The 14614-nt window shown below is 38.1% G+C and overlaps 1 protein-coding gene across 5 annotated transcripts in view; it reads left to right on the forward strand.

Moving 5' to 3' along the window:
• LOC134227501 (ecdysone-inducible protein E75-like) overlaps window positions 1–14614 on the forward strand; it is a 220689-nt gene that overhangs the window by 126617 nt on the left and 79458 nt on the right. For all 5 annotated transcript variants that reach the window (XM_062709040.1, XM_062709041.1, XM_062709042.1 and 2 more), the window contains one exon: window positions 10482–10570. In XM_062709040.1, the coding sequence (XP_062565024.1) occupies window positions 10482–10570 (89 nt within the window). The remainder of the gene's footprint in view (window positions 1–10481; window positions 10571–14614) is intronic.

Consider the following 14614-nt stretch of genomic DNA (forward strand, 5'->3'; position numbering starts at 1 on the left):
CATGTACACAGAGAGACCGATCTTATGGTCATGTAAACAATCCATTAAATCTGGACGAACATTTGAGAAGGTTGACTACTGCATTATAATTTTACATTTATGTAAAAGGTATATAGAAAATTGTGTAATTAACAGTAGAATACACAACAAATCAATCGCAGATGCATTATCGAGGCTGTTTAGCATTTAACTATGATCTTGCTGTACAGGTAATGAAAAGGACGTTCGAATTTTGTGGAAATATATAGAGTTTGATACCTTTTGATATGTTTATGTATTTTGTATAAAATCAAATCACAGCGTCTGTCTGCAAAAAGGAGCGAACAGCAAGAAAAAAGTCGACACTTGAACCTCACGCAAAATAGAACAAACTCGCTGGTTTCCTCAGCAGAGTTCATTTCATGTTTGATTTTTTAATTCAATGAAATAATTATATTGCTGCTAAAAAGGCGCCGTAATTGCAAAGTTGATTAATCTGACAGTAAATGACGCATCCAACAATTGAAAAATATTTGAATCTCGTGATTTATTCGTGGTTCAAATTCGCAGAAAATAAAACTGAGCGTTATAACAGTTTTAATATTTTGCAACTCAACTGTAATAAAAATTAATCTAGAACAGATGGTGGGAAAATGAATGTTTCAGATACTTGTTCAAAATGACAGCCCCAAACAATTCGAATCATTGCTGATTTCGTTCTTACAGACAGTTGAGAAAAAAGGGTACTATTACAGTCGCCTCTCCACCTCTCGATATTGAAGGGACCATCGAGCGAAGGGGACATCGAGGAATGGAAGGAAAATTGAAATGGGTACTAGATCAAAGAAGCTCGTTGCGACAACATAACAAATATCATTTCCTGTTGTTGATGTGTTTGTTATTGTCCAAAGATGGTCTAGCCTAAAAATTTGAACATATCGACAAAGGGAGAGTGAATCCTGAACAAAATATGATTTTCTTTTTTTCCTTTACATAATTAAGTTATTTTAAAATTTTAAAATTAGGTTCATCACTGGCTATAGAACAAAATAAGATCAGAACACATCGAGATAGAGAGATATCGAGATAGGGAAGTGATCGAAATGTAGAAACCCCAAATGTATGTAGATTGAAGAGACTAAGGAAATCATCGACATAGGGAGAGATATCGAGATATACAACATCAAGATGTAGAGAGTCAATTTATTGTTTGTAGGCCTTGGACTGAACCCATGACCTTATGAGGCAGAAATCATAATTTAACGCAACTTCGATAACGATAAAAATTGTACGATGATGCTTCGTTGACGATAAAGTGAGCGTTGATTTATCGTTATCGTTATCGAGTATTCGTTGATTTATCGATAATTATCGAGTTAACTGTAATATATATATATATATGTACTGCAATTTTGGAGATCTGGAGCATCTACATGTACTTACATATAACATAAATTTGATTATTTTATGAATCATAGACAAGACTAACCGAGTCGTGCGGAATGAGTGACCAATTCATCACCGAGAGTATTTTCGCTTGGTACTGGTGCTCTATGCCTGAGATGAAATACTATACAAGTCACTGTAATAATCTTTAGCACTTAAAACCCAGTCTCAATCCCTCGAGGTGTTCCGATTCCAGTTGCATGTTTTTGCTTATCCAAAAAGATTGCCAACGAAAAGTCATTATACGTCTTCCGTCAGTAGAAGGATATGACGATGTGTCTCCATCTGAGAGAAGGTCTGTCTGGTTAGCACAAATATCTACGTTATTGTATACAACTTGCTCCCTATTCGTGGAACACTTATGCAATGCTAAAACGAACATCAAATCATTACAGAACAGTTCACACTTTTCGTTCCGTAGAGTGTCGGGCACTGAGCATTATTTCTAGAGAGTCCCGTTTTCATCAAAATCGTATCTGGAAACCTGCTGCAATCAGGCTCAGTATTGACAAAATTTTCGTAAAAAGTCAATTTATACAATACTCGATTTCTGTCAAAATTGTACACAAACTTTATAAGCGTCATCTAGTTACCACATTACCGCAAAATTATCGAGTTAACTTCCGTTAAATTAACGTTAAATTATCGAACCCCGATGATTATTGAGTTGATTCATCTTTATCAGAGTAACCGATAACGTTGAATGCATTTAACTTTATTGGCGATAACAATAAATTACCGATTAACAACCCTGGTCACTAGGCACCTGAGATTCATTTGTCATAAGACGAAATTAGTACTATTCCATTTACTGATACGTATTTTGACCTCATGTGTAAGGCCGTCTTCAGTTTCTCGTCTTATGACAGGTGAATAATGTTTTTTCAACCGACCTGGTTAAAGTTTATGCCAAATGACCCAAATTATGAAAAAACCCACTGATTGTCATTAAAAAAACTACAGGAATAGTCACGGATCTAGAGACAGTTCGAAGGGCCCTCCTTAGCCGTGCGGTAAGACGCGCGGCTACAAAGCAAGACCATGCTGAGGGTGGCCGGCCTAGACATTTTTTGGATAGGAAATTGTCTCGACTTCCTTGGGCATAAAAGTATCATCGTGTTAGCCTCATGATATACGAATGCAGAAATGGTAACTTGGCTTAGAAACCTCGCAGTTAATAACTGTGGAAGTGCTAATTGAACACTAAGCTGCGAGGCGGCAATGTCCCAGTGGGGATGTAATGCCAATGAAGAAGAAGAAGAAAGACAGTTCAGGACCACAGAATTTGGGTAGTGTATGTATGCTTCCTGAAAATGATCATCAGCAAACGAGTCCTACAGATCCGGAGGATCGTTTATCCGTAGGAAATGCAATCCGATGAATGATTATTCCCAGTAATCAATTTAAAATTATAGGTGACTAACAAAAACTCCATTGACTTATGGATTTAACTTGAGTAGAATTTTCGTTCAATTCTTATTAAGGTTATTAAGCTAGATGAAATGGAAATCGTTGAGCACCAATAAAAATTAAAGGATTGCAAAACATTATTAAATAGTAATTGGGATGTTTGCCCAAAAAAATACGATTTTAGACTCTTACCCCTCGTAACACTTTTTACATGAATGATTTACTTTTATTGTTATGAACAGCTCAATTGTTACCAAACTTTAAAATGCCAAAATTCACATTTGTGAAGGAGGAAGAAAAGTTAACATTAGCTTAGGGGACCATCCACAAATCATCGATAATTACTCGAGAAAAGTTTTTCGACTCTCATTACATCTTTGTACAAAAATACGCTGCTTCATAAAGTAACCATTTGTATTTAAACTGACCATTGGAAATCTCACTAAATCATTATCAGATATATTAATCAAACAACTAGACTAAATGGAGCACCAATTGTCGACAAAAGCTCAAAATGAAAACTCATTTGAACGTACACTTTTAGACTGTAACATATTTTGATGCTCTAATTGTGGGTGTGCATTCTTATATTCACCTTTATATTCACAAAGTTTTCCAGATTAGCTTAAGCAAAATCCAATTTTTCGTTTGATCAAGATAAAGATTCAATGCAAACATTTTAGGTATTTTGGAAGACTTTTAGCGATATTTTAAAAGCAATGGATTGTAACATTTGCCTTTGTATTTAAACTTATGGGCTAAACATCGTTATTTCCATAAGATAAAACAAATTTAAAACAATATTTGCTCGTCTAAAGCGAATTAAGTACTGTCCATTTAATTCCACCAGTTAATTTTCGTTATCTTTGCAGATCCGTATCTCGACCACACCTGTGTGGTCGCCTTCAGTGTCCTTACCGATCAAGTCGAGTCAAGTACAAGACACCGAAGACGACCACAGTTGTGGTCGAAATACGTATCTGCAAAGATAACGAAAATTAACTGGTGGAATTAAATGGACAGTACTTAATTCGCTTTAGACGGTTTAATACATTCCACTAAACGAGCTTAATATATTTTTCCCAATATTTGCTGTTCAATTGCCGAATATAAAAACAGTATTTCCAGCGGGGTAGGGTTCAAAGAAGATGAATACCTTCTTTGAACCCTACCCTGCTCAAGTATTGATAATCTGTTTGTCATTTGGCACAATTCTATTCCATAGGATCCATATTGAGCTGATAATAGGAAATATTTCACTTTTTTTAACAAAAAATATGTAAAAATGCTACATAGCCCCAATTGTCACGTCATTGTTAGTTTATTCTTTTTTTAAACTTCTATTTCAATTCACTGATCTCTTGAATTGAATAGCATATAAAGTTTGGCCATGTGTTTTTCAAACCAATTGTGCTTATGTGAAATATTAATTATCATCAAAATGGGTTAATAATAAAGACAGAATTGTGACAAATCAACACCAAATGTTAATAGATAGGATTGCTTACGTTATTACAATAGTTTGATGACAATAATTTTTCTAAGTTCACAGATCGTGGTGATGTGACTAGGATGATTGCCATAATGCCATCATTACGGGATTTTATTATGTTTTGGAATCGAATCCTTCCGCAGCCACACAGTTTTTATAATTCTTCACCGGTTGTATTGCGAAAAATGTGCGTAAATGTAAAAATACAAAAGACAAAAAGTAAAAGATTTGGTCTCACCGTTTATTCGAAACGAAAGGTAGATTAAAATAGCTTAATGATTTTCTGAAAAGTAGATACTAATAGTGCCAGCTATTCAAACGAAATCAGAAAAAAAACAGTGCTTACTTAAATTTTGATTTGTGTTGAAAAACGAACCTCAGTAATATTAATGTTGATCACGGCAAATGAACGGACTTAATGTTTAATTAAGAGTTTGTGGGTTAACGTTTAATACCTATACAGTTTTAGAGTACTGATTCAGGAACTGATTCGGCTAGAGGAAATGGTCTTGTAGCTCCCACAACTCGATGGTAATTGATGCCTTATTTTATTGGTATTCCATCATGTTTATCGTATCTGTCATGTACCAAGCGTCTCCAGAAGCATCCACGGACTGTTCAATCGTTCATACGCAAAACAATCTTGAGACTATGACAGCTGGTAGGTAACGTTGTTTTCTATTGATTGGTAGCTTACAGTACAGATGCATTTGCCTTCATGAGCTTTCTGGCAGCAGAGTAGCATCACTTTTTTTTCTGAAATGTGAATGTTATCTACATTGCCGACATTTTCTAAAATTTTAAGCTTGTTGTGTTTGTTATCTGGTGCATGAGGTGAGAATACTAACTGTCATTACCATGAGATTATATGCAGGAGTTAGCTCTTCTACAGCTCCAGTGACCCCGTTCCTAATGGCACCACTACCAATCAGCAAAAAAAGTACTTTAAAACTCGGCATTTTGAAGAGAAAATAAAAATTGCAAAGCTAGAAAAACTTTCTTCCTTCTTTTATGTCGAATTTATCCATAACATTATTGGATTGTAATTTATTTAGATTTGATCGCATTTTCTGCGAAATTGCGTAGTTGCTTCATCTGCATGAATACAGATCTGTATTCAATTGCGTTACAGACAGAATATGATTCAGACCCTTAAAAAACTTTTCTGTCTAGCTGCAACATCTTCCAAGGGAGCATTGTTTCATATCAACTCCCTAAGCTACGTCTCCATTTCGCGGTGATCTCAATCGAATGTCCAGTATTGTACTTCCAGCCAATGGCCATATTTTATTCAACTTTCAGATTTACACTATTAGAAATACTTTTCTCTGGATATCGCTTGATTTTTAATTTCAATGAGATTTTTTTTAAGGCGAGATTTTCAAAATTATTTGCTCTCCAGAAAAACGCAATTTTATTCAACTGGTGCATTTTGGACACCTTTTTAATGCATGTGTTTTGTTGAAAAAAATCATGTTTCGCTTTTGGTGGAATGTATTTACTTGTTATAAGGCGAGTTTGTACAATTCCATTTAATTCCACTACTAGTGACAAGTAAAAAATCGCTTAGTCAACAAGTTACAAGTTACAAATTGGCAGGGATAAGATGTGATGGTTGATGGTTGCAAGGAGTATAGTTTGCTCTCAGTAGATCATAATGTTCTATAAAGCAATGAATTCAAACATTAAAAGTCAAAGAAATGATCATATCATAACTTGATAAAAATGCAGTTATCACAGAACCAAAACAAACGGATTAGACATCACTTGTCATAAGACGAGTTTGTACAATCCCATTTAATTCCACCACTTAATTATACCTTGACAGATACGTATTTCGACCTTACTGTTGAGGTCGAAATACGTATCTGTCAAGGTACAATTAAGCGGTGGAATTAAATGGGATTGTACAAACTCGTCTTATGACAAGTGAAGACATTCCACTAAAAAGCTCAACATAATATTTTTATCAAAACGGATTAGACATTTTTTTTGTACAGATTTCTACAACAAGTTGACTTACATCTACAGCACAGGTATCCTCCATAATTGCAGAACTTTCAAATAAACTGATCATCCACAATAATCCTTTTGTTATTTTATCGGAACTCTAGTCTTGATCTGGCTTTGATTGAATAATATTTTTATGATGTCTGATATAAAAAAATCTTGAACAACTTCACAAGAAACTGAAGATAGCATAAGAATTCAATATACTTTGGACACCATTCCAGAGACAAAAACGACAAATTACGAAAAATACATATAATTACTTTTTACCAAAAATATATGTTGATCTCATGAAGAGTGTTGTCCATACAGTTTGTCTGTTTTTTTCCAATTCATCATCACACTGATTTATTAGTCATTTCTCCAGACCAATTTTTACGACGGTCTCAATTTGACTCTCCCATCTTAACGATGGACGTGATCCTTCGTCCCACATGGTTATAGAACAGTGCTCTACGCTCACCAAAGTTAATGGATGAAGAGTATTATTTTTCTAAACAAAAATCACAAATTATTTTTATAAAAAATACCAGTGGTATTGTGAATGAGTTAGCGTGAAACACATCTGTTCTATATTATCCTTCGAACAGCTTTCCAAGAAATCTTTGTTACAAATCTCGAATTACATTCAGCTGATGATGCGTTTAGTATCACTTCATGGAATTTTTCGTCTCTAAAAGAAGTTATTGTGAGATAATAATATACAAGTTTAGAACACAATTTTAGAATTTTTGTCAGCTCAAAGTTATGTGCGCCCAAACCCATGTTATGTCGATCAATTATTTCGCATCACTTCGAATCAAATGTCTAACATTTTGGGGAAAAAATATCGTTTATTTTTCTCTTCTGTTTTGCGACATTAATTTATGAATAATCCATGTTAAGAAGCTAAGACTATCCAAGGACTAGCTTAGCAAATATTGCACTCCATTTAGCCTTAGAAAATGTCATAGACTGAGATCGAATCTATATCCAGTCTGAGAGGTTTTCTCAGCTGCTCTGGGTGGAGAATTCTTTCTCGCTGCATGATATACAAGCGCATAAATGGTATGTATTGAAAGTACTTGATTAACATTTGGCAGCAAGAAGGCGGCGAAGTCTCGGGTGGAGAATGTAATTTTAAATAAAAGAAGAAAAGAAGAGCTATTAAAATTGAACAGAAAATTGCTTTCCAAACATCTCGTTCATCTCCTAATGCGCACATCAATCCAATCAATTAAAAGCTTCGATTCCGTGCTCTTATAAATGATGATAAAGTGATAGTGTCCGATGATAATTTTAGAAAATCGTCTGAAAACGGATCCGTTCACATCAATCAGCAACCCCCATATCGCAAACACTAGTAGCCTAATTAGATCTCGCCGCTGCTGCAGGCCGGGAAATCGAATCACTTTCTTTCGAATTGTTTTCAACACACCCAATGAAATAATAATAATAATAATAACAATAACGATAATATATAAAGCCGCGCACAATGCATAATGAGTGAAAAATCTCCTCCATTGAAGAAGAAAGAAATTGGTCAAGCGTGCGGATTGAAAGCAAGCCTTCAGCAAATCCAGTTCGGCCGATGATGATGCCGATGCCTAATGAGCGCGAAGCAGAGCCGCCGGCCCGCGGCGGAGTATCGAAGCTAGCCATGATTTATCACTCAATTAGCGCCGCTGGCAGCAGCATTGAGCGAGCGACTGATCGTCTCGTGCGCCGCTCGTTCCCACCCAGATATGGTGTGGTGGTGTGGCAGTGCACGGAGGACCCAGACGCGAGAAAGAATCTCCGAAACGGGAGAAAGTTGTTTATCGGCGATGGGCTCCCGGGTTATATAACGTTGTATAACCCGAAGAAAGTCGGAGGAAAACAGAATGGGATGATGATTATATAAGGAAAAACAACAAAGCTGGGCCGTGTTCGTGTGTGTGTGTGTGAATCGGGATGCGAGAAGAAAGTAGAAAAGCAGATTCTCGTCTTCGTCGGCGGCAGCAGGTAGCATTAGACAAGCGATAGGTCAACAGCAAAGATCGAAGAAAAACGGCCAAAGAATTGAATAAAAACAAAAGTCATCACTAGGAATCGATCATCGGCTTCGTTGCTTGGTTGAAATTTCACTACTTTCTTTTCGATTTTGTTTTTACTTTCACTGACTTGGGTATGGAGTTTAAATCGGGTGCCTATTGTATGTCTCTCTCTCTCTGGCGCGGGCGCGCACGCTCGAGCCGATCGCTGCTGCCGTGCGCGAGTGAATGACCGCTAGCTAGTGCTGCTGATTGCGTTTGGATGGATGATCCTCCTCGATCGACGATCGTTTTCACTTTCAGGATTAACTTGCAGTGAAACCAAATGCATGAACAATTGCATCAGTGCAGTGCGGTAATGACTGCTCGTTGCTCGGTGCAATGTTTGATGCATTGTTTAGTGATGTTGGTTTTGTTTTCAATGTGAATGTTGAATTGGATGATGATCGGAATAAATTACATACTGGCTTTAAAAATATACAAAAATAGGTATTCAAGGTCCACCAAATGTATATGACTTGAGTTGACTGACCTTAGTTTACGACCTTTTAAAATAAATAACCACTGTTCCAGATATCCAGAACAAATATGATCATGAAGTTTGGCTAACAAGAACGGGTTAAAATTTAAACATAAAACATTTGACCCTTATAGACTCGGATATTGCTGACCCAATCGGAGTTAAAATTAGTATACCGAGGTTTTGGGGCCCGGAACGAAATTTTGCATGTGAAGGTATTTGAAGAAAAGAAATCGTTCTGAGATGGTTTGACCCCTGCCCATCTGGAAAGATGGACTCAGAAATGTCTGCATAATCCGAGTACTATTCAAGCAAGCGGAACCAAATTTGATATATGAAGGTTTTTCGAGATAAAATTAAATATTTGTATGGTAGTTAGAGGCTTCTTTTAATTAAATTGCGAATGTAAAAAAAAATTCAAGCGAGACAAAATTCGTCGGGTCTGCTAGTACATCAAATTTTCATTGTATATCATTTCTTCTTCTTCTTTTCATATTCATGTAAATAAGAATTTCAAAATAAAAACATTTACAGATTAAAATAAAATACAGATTAAAATAAAATACTTTGGAACTTTAAATCTGATTTTAATTTTTCAAAGCAACAACTACGAATGTTTCAAGTAGTTTCCTGGAAGTGTTTAGTTATTATGATTCATAGGAAAAAAAAACAAATTTTATCACCAGGAACGGTTGTTGTATAAGCTCTATAATACGAAACTATAATACGAAACAATTGGAAGGCTCCTGGCTGATGTATGGTGGAATGAGGTTAATCTTTTTTTATTATCTTCATTAAGGAGAATTTCAGCCCTAGGCTGGCCTCGTCTCCGCTGTGGTTAATCAATGAAGATTTTGTAATAAGTCACTATTCAACCAATACACATGTGAACTAAAAACCTTAAATCATCATGTCTTTTCCGTGTTTGATCAATTGCGATTAGCATTTTTAATTATTTTCACCATCTGATAAATGGTGTTTTTTCTCAGTTAGCAGTTTTGGTGCTAATTAGAATCGTCATGAAACAAAAATGAATAAAATAATGCATTCAAGTTATTTGACCTTGCATTTTAAAGAAACAGTATTTTTATAGTCTTGGACTTTTCAGTATGGTGCCAATCATTGAAAGTAAAGATTTGAAATCGTTATTTTTGATTATTGTAACTGTTGTATCTATCAAAAAAAAAAAAAACATTACAGAGTCTCTAAGTTTTCGTTCAAACGTGAGCGAAATTCTAAAACCCAGATTTAATTTTGTATAGAAACTGTCACATTAAAAATTTGATTTTTCTTGTGATTCGTACATATTATAGCAACTTTTGATTAAAATAAACATGATCAAGTTCCCCAATCTTAGTCACGACAGCGTTTCTTTTGCGTCTTTTTACAATTTTTGTCACTCATGTGTTTAAAAACAGACCAAAGTGTGCAGAAATTCAGTGCCTCCATGACACGGACGTCTATTAAATTTTCAGGATGCCTATCTCCCCGCTGTGTTGCACCAAACTTTTGTATGTGTTGTCAACTTGCTAGAATAGAATTGCACAAATGCTCACCAAATTCTACATTTTTTCACTAACCATTCCCTTATTTTCTCCCCTCTCATTCACAGAATTCGACGGAACCACCGTACTGTGCCGCGTATGTGGCGACAAAGCTTCCGGTTTCCACTACGGTGTGCATTCCTGCGAAGGCTGCAAGGTAAGTGAACCGAAATGCCAATAGCCCATTATTTTGCAGAGGGGTGAAGACCGATCAATCGAATGACCCCTCGGCTGACGACATGACTCGGGGTCACACGGGGGTTTTTGACCTGGCAGTGCAGCAGCGGTTCAAACCGCTAGCTTCCCAAGCAGAACGCGGAAGGTTGCTCGCGGATATGGACGTGTGGGGTGACGAGACATGCATATCATCGTGTCAGAAGTGGCGGGGACCTGGCGAGGAAACAAGGCAGAAAAAAGAACGGGCACATTGACCGACTGATGGCCCCCTTCTTCCTTGCACGGCTCGGATGGACGGATGGATGGATGGATGGTTTGCGTTGCCCGTTGTCTGATGACACGTCGCGTCGCTTGTACTGTGTGAGAAGCTGAGTGTGTTGTAGAAAATGTGTCGATGATGACTATGTGGAATAGACTCGCGAGGGCAAAGAACGCTGTAGCACAGTTGCGCTGCCTCGGCCGCGGCCACTGCCGTCCACCGCTTGCTGCGTTGGTGCGTATCGTTCAACGTGAGTACGCTGCGCCTACTTCGCTCGTCGATGCAGTTGGGACGACGACGGGCGGCGAACGACCGACTAACGATGTCGGTTGGGGTGAACGGATGGAAATACCCTTGAATGAATCACATTCGTTGACTGGTGATGGTTGGCGTGTTGTTGTTTTGAAACTGGCCTTAAAAGCGAACGGAGCTTTTCAACACTTTGATTTGTTTACTGTTAACAAAGTTCTGACGGCATTCGCCGTATCGTGAAAAGAATCGAGGTTATGCATGTTGAAGCGCGCGCGTTGGGCTATTAATGTTGAACGAGCGCGACGGCGACGGATGGGGCGCGCGGGGATGTGCGGTTGAATGTGAATGCGAGTAGTAGTTTCTCCTACTTTGTTTAATCACAGTTTATTGACTTCTGCACGTAGGTTAGTGACCGACCGCGCGCTCGTTCAGTGTTTAGAGCCATGGGCAGGCGATGAACTTGCCACTGCTACCGCCGAAGACGACGATGCGGTGTAGTCTTTTCTATTTTTTCGCCGTTCGTCGAGGCTTAGAGGCCTTCTTGGATTTTTTTAGATTATGTAGGACTGCCAGCTCCGAACGAAGTGGGCAATGGAAAAAGGCAAAGGTTTTTGACCGAAGAAAAGTGGGGAACTTTCTATGGAGGGAAATTTGGTGGCCTACTGCGTTGAGTTCGAGATTGCATGATGGAATATATGTTTTGATTAACATTTTGACAAACATTGAATTACGTAAACCATTTAGTTTTTTTTATATCCAAAACTAACTAATTTGAACTCAATGACAATTGCTGTGACATGGCACATCATAAAATTAATTGAACAATTGCCTAAATTTCTGCAATAGGTAAAAGGCAGCTTTGAAAGATTTTGTTCTGTTCAAATTGTCAAGAAAACTGCGACACTTTTGAAGGATTTATTTATTGCAATGTCTTAGATTAGATTCTGAAAAATGAGTTTCTTCTATTCCAATTATTATTTCTCTTATTAAAATTACCCGAAAACTGATAATTCTATTTATGATGAATTATGAAAAAATTGGTTCTTTGTTTCTCATATCACACTCACAGATATCAGAATTTATTATATTCATAACTAGACACTTGCTAGCAACGAACATATGCAGAAAATTTATCAAATATTCTTGGAAAATACTTTAAATAAATGTTCTTTTATTTCTTGTCTTAAGTCAATTTAAAATGACAGTTTCACTAATATTGCTGCATATTCACACTCTAACTGAAACCAATAAAGAGTGGAAAAAACCATTCGATTGGCAATGCGTTTTCAAGGACACTCGACGGTGCTGAATCCGCCGTCCATGCAACGTTCAACGCGACGCACACTCATTCAGCGGTTGCCAACTTGCGCTCCACCACCGTCTTTGCGGTATTCGCGCCAAGCCATTGAACACATAAGGATCGGCTCCTATTTCTGGTAGGTTGTGCCGTTGCTACCCACCCAGGCGCTAGCGCTAGATCATTGAAGACACAAACGAGAAAGAGCATTGGCAGTTCTTGACACCGAGTCCGGCACTCGCCGCTCTACGCGTCCTGCCTACGTTCATATGCTAAGAACTCGGACCAGGTCAGTGTACTTTCCAATGCCATCGCCACCCGACTAGAAACCTGAAAGCATAGCCTCGCAGCGCCGTGCTGGCGAACCAGCCGGGGGTAAATTGAGGTTGATCTAATGATCGAGAACTGGTTCCGCGGTTGCTCGCTAGAACTAAATATTAGGTAGGCCACTAACCCAGCTCGGCGTGATGATGGTAGCAAAATGGAGTCCAAAGAGATGGAAAATTACGCACACGTGCAGGACTCATGCTTGAGGGAACCATAATAACAGTAGGCTGCGTCTCAGTTGCTATGCAACCGAGTTGGCCGCCTGCAGTTAATTATGCAAGAATGCGTTTTTGACGAATGTTCAGGCTATAAATAATTTGTCACAATCTTAGCGAATAGCAAATGGAACGCAAATAAATAAAAATGTATGATTGCGTCCCGGCATCAGCATACCGCGCCGCGCAACGGTTATGTAGCGACTGAAACGGGCAACATTGCGCGGCAGGCGACATACCTTCATACCCGCGGATCGGAATAGAAACCTTGCCTGGCCGGTTGGTTGGTCGGTGCGCGGAGGGGTTCACCATGATGGAAACTTGTTTTCTCAGCGCCAGCCAACTGCCTGCGCGCTCGCTCGTTCGGATGGCGAACGGCGTAAGTACGATCGTACCAAACGACTCTCAGTCAATGACCGATCAATGAAGTTTATCGGCCTTTGAGTTTCTCCACTTTTGGCTTTGTTGCGGTTCCCCGCTCGGTTGCGAACTCGTTGATTGCCAGTTTTGCGCATATTCCGGAGCGGGTTATTTTCCAGAGGCAGTGAATGCTCACTTGCTTGAAAATCAATAGTTTTGCCCAATATTTCACTTTTTCCGGAAAATAATCATTTGGGTAAATTAAAGCTTTTTGGCAAATAACCCCTCTCTCTTTCACTAGTCCAACGTTAAATCAAGTTTCATCGCAGCAGCGCCGCTGAGCACCACGCTGCGAGTGAATAACCTATGCTGTGAGGCATTGAACTATGCTTGGAAAACATACCGCCACAGAACGAGGCACTTTATGGAACGTTTGGCCAAAGCATAGAACGGTGTGACGGTCACTGCTGCTTGTTCGGTGCTGGTTCGTCGAGACGGGGTTCGAGAATGTTGGGTAATAATTCTAGGCGGCTTTTTTTTCGAGTTAGAAAGACCGATTGGACAGCGGACCATGAAGCTGAAGGTTAACCAAGTAATTAGGTAAAGTAACTGTGTGAGGCAACGTTGAATATAAAAATCGTGCTGAACAAATTTGTTTGAAGAAAAATGTTGGCTCAGTAAATTAGATTGGTTCAAGGGAAGGTATTCGTTAAAGGATAGCTATTACTTAAGGCGACCATGATTATGGAAACGGGCAACAATGATCAGTGGAATACGTTTTTCATTTGAGCTTTCTAAGAGCACAAAAACCAAATATTTAAAATTGAATTTGAAATGGGTTTAGTAACTTGGGATACATTTTTCAACAACCACATTATACCATGCTGCTCCACGTTCTGTTCACAGTAATTATTCATAAGCAGAGCTTAAAATATTCATCTTCATGAAGCTACTTCAGTTCGAAATTTGACAAACATCGCATGATTATTCAAAACATAGAATGACATAGTCAGATGACTGCTCCACCAACTCATTTATTCGACTGTCACTGAGTGTACTTACTATGTGCAGAAAAAAACATATTTATCATTGTTTATAAAACGTTTACCGTTGAATGTGCCTCGCGGATGAAAATCGGGTTCAGTTCTATGCGATAAATTACATTATTCGATTAAAACGTGTTCAGATTTCAAATAATTTATCAATTCGTAGAATATGCAAAAATATTTAATGACTAATATTCAACCAAATATTGACAGTCCAGAGCCGACTATGAATGTGTCTGGAAGTGAGCTGAGAAGTGAAAGAAAGTGG

This window comes from Armigeres subalbatus, chromosome 3 (genome assembly GCF_024139115.2).
Source record: "Armigeres subalbatus isolate Guangzhou_Male chromosome 3, GZ_Asu_2, whole genome shotgun sequence".
Lineage (NCBI taxonomy): Eukaryota > Metazoa > Arthropoda > Insecta > Diptera > Culicidae > Armigeres > Armigeres subalbatus.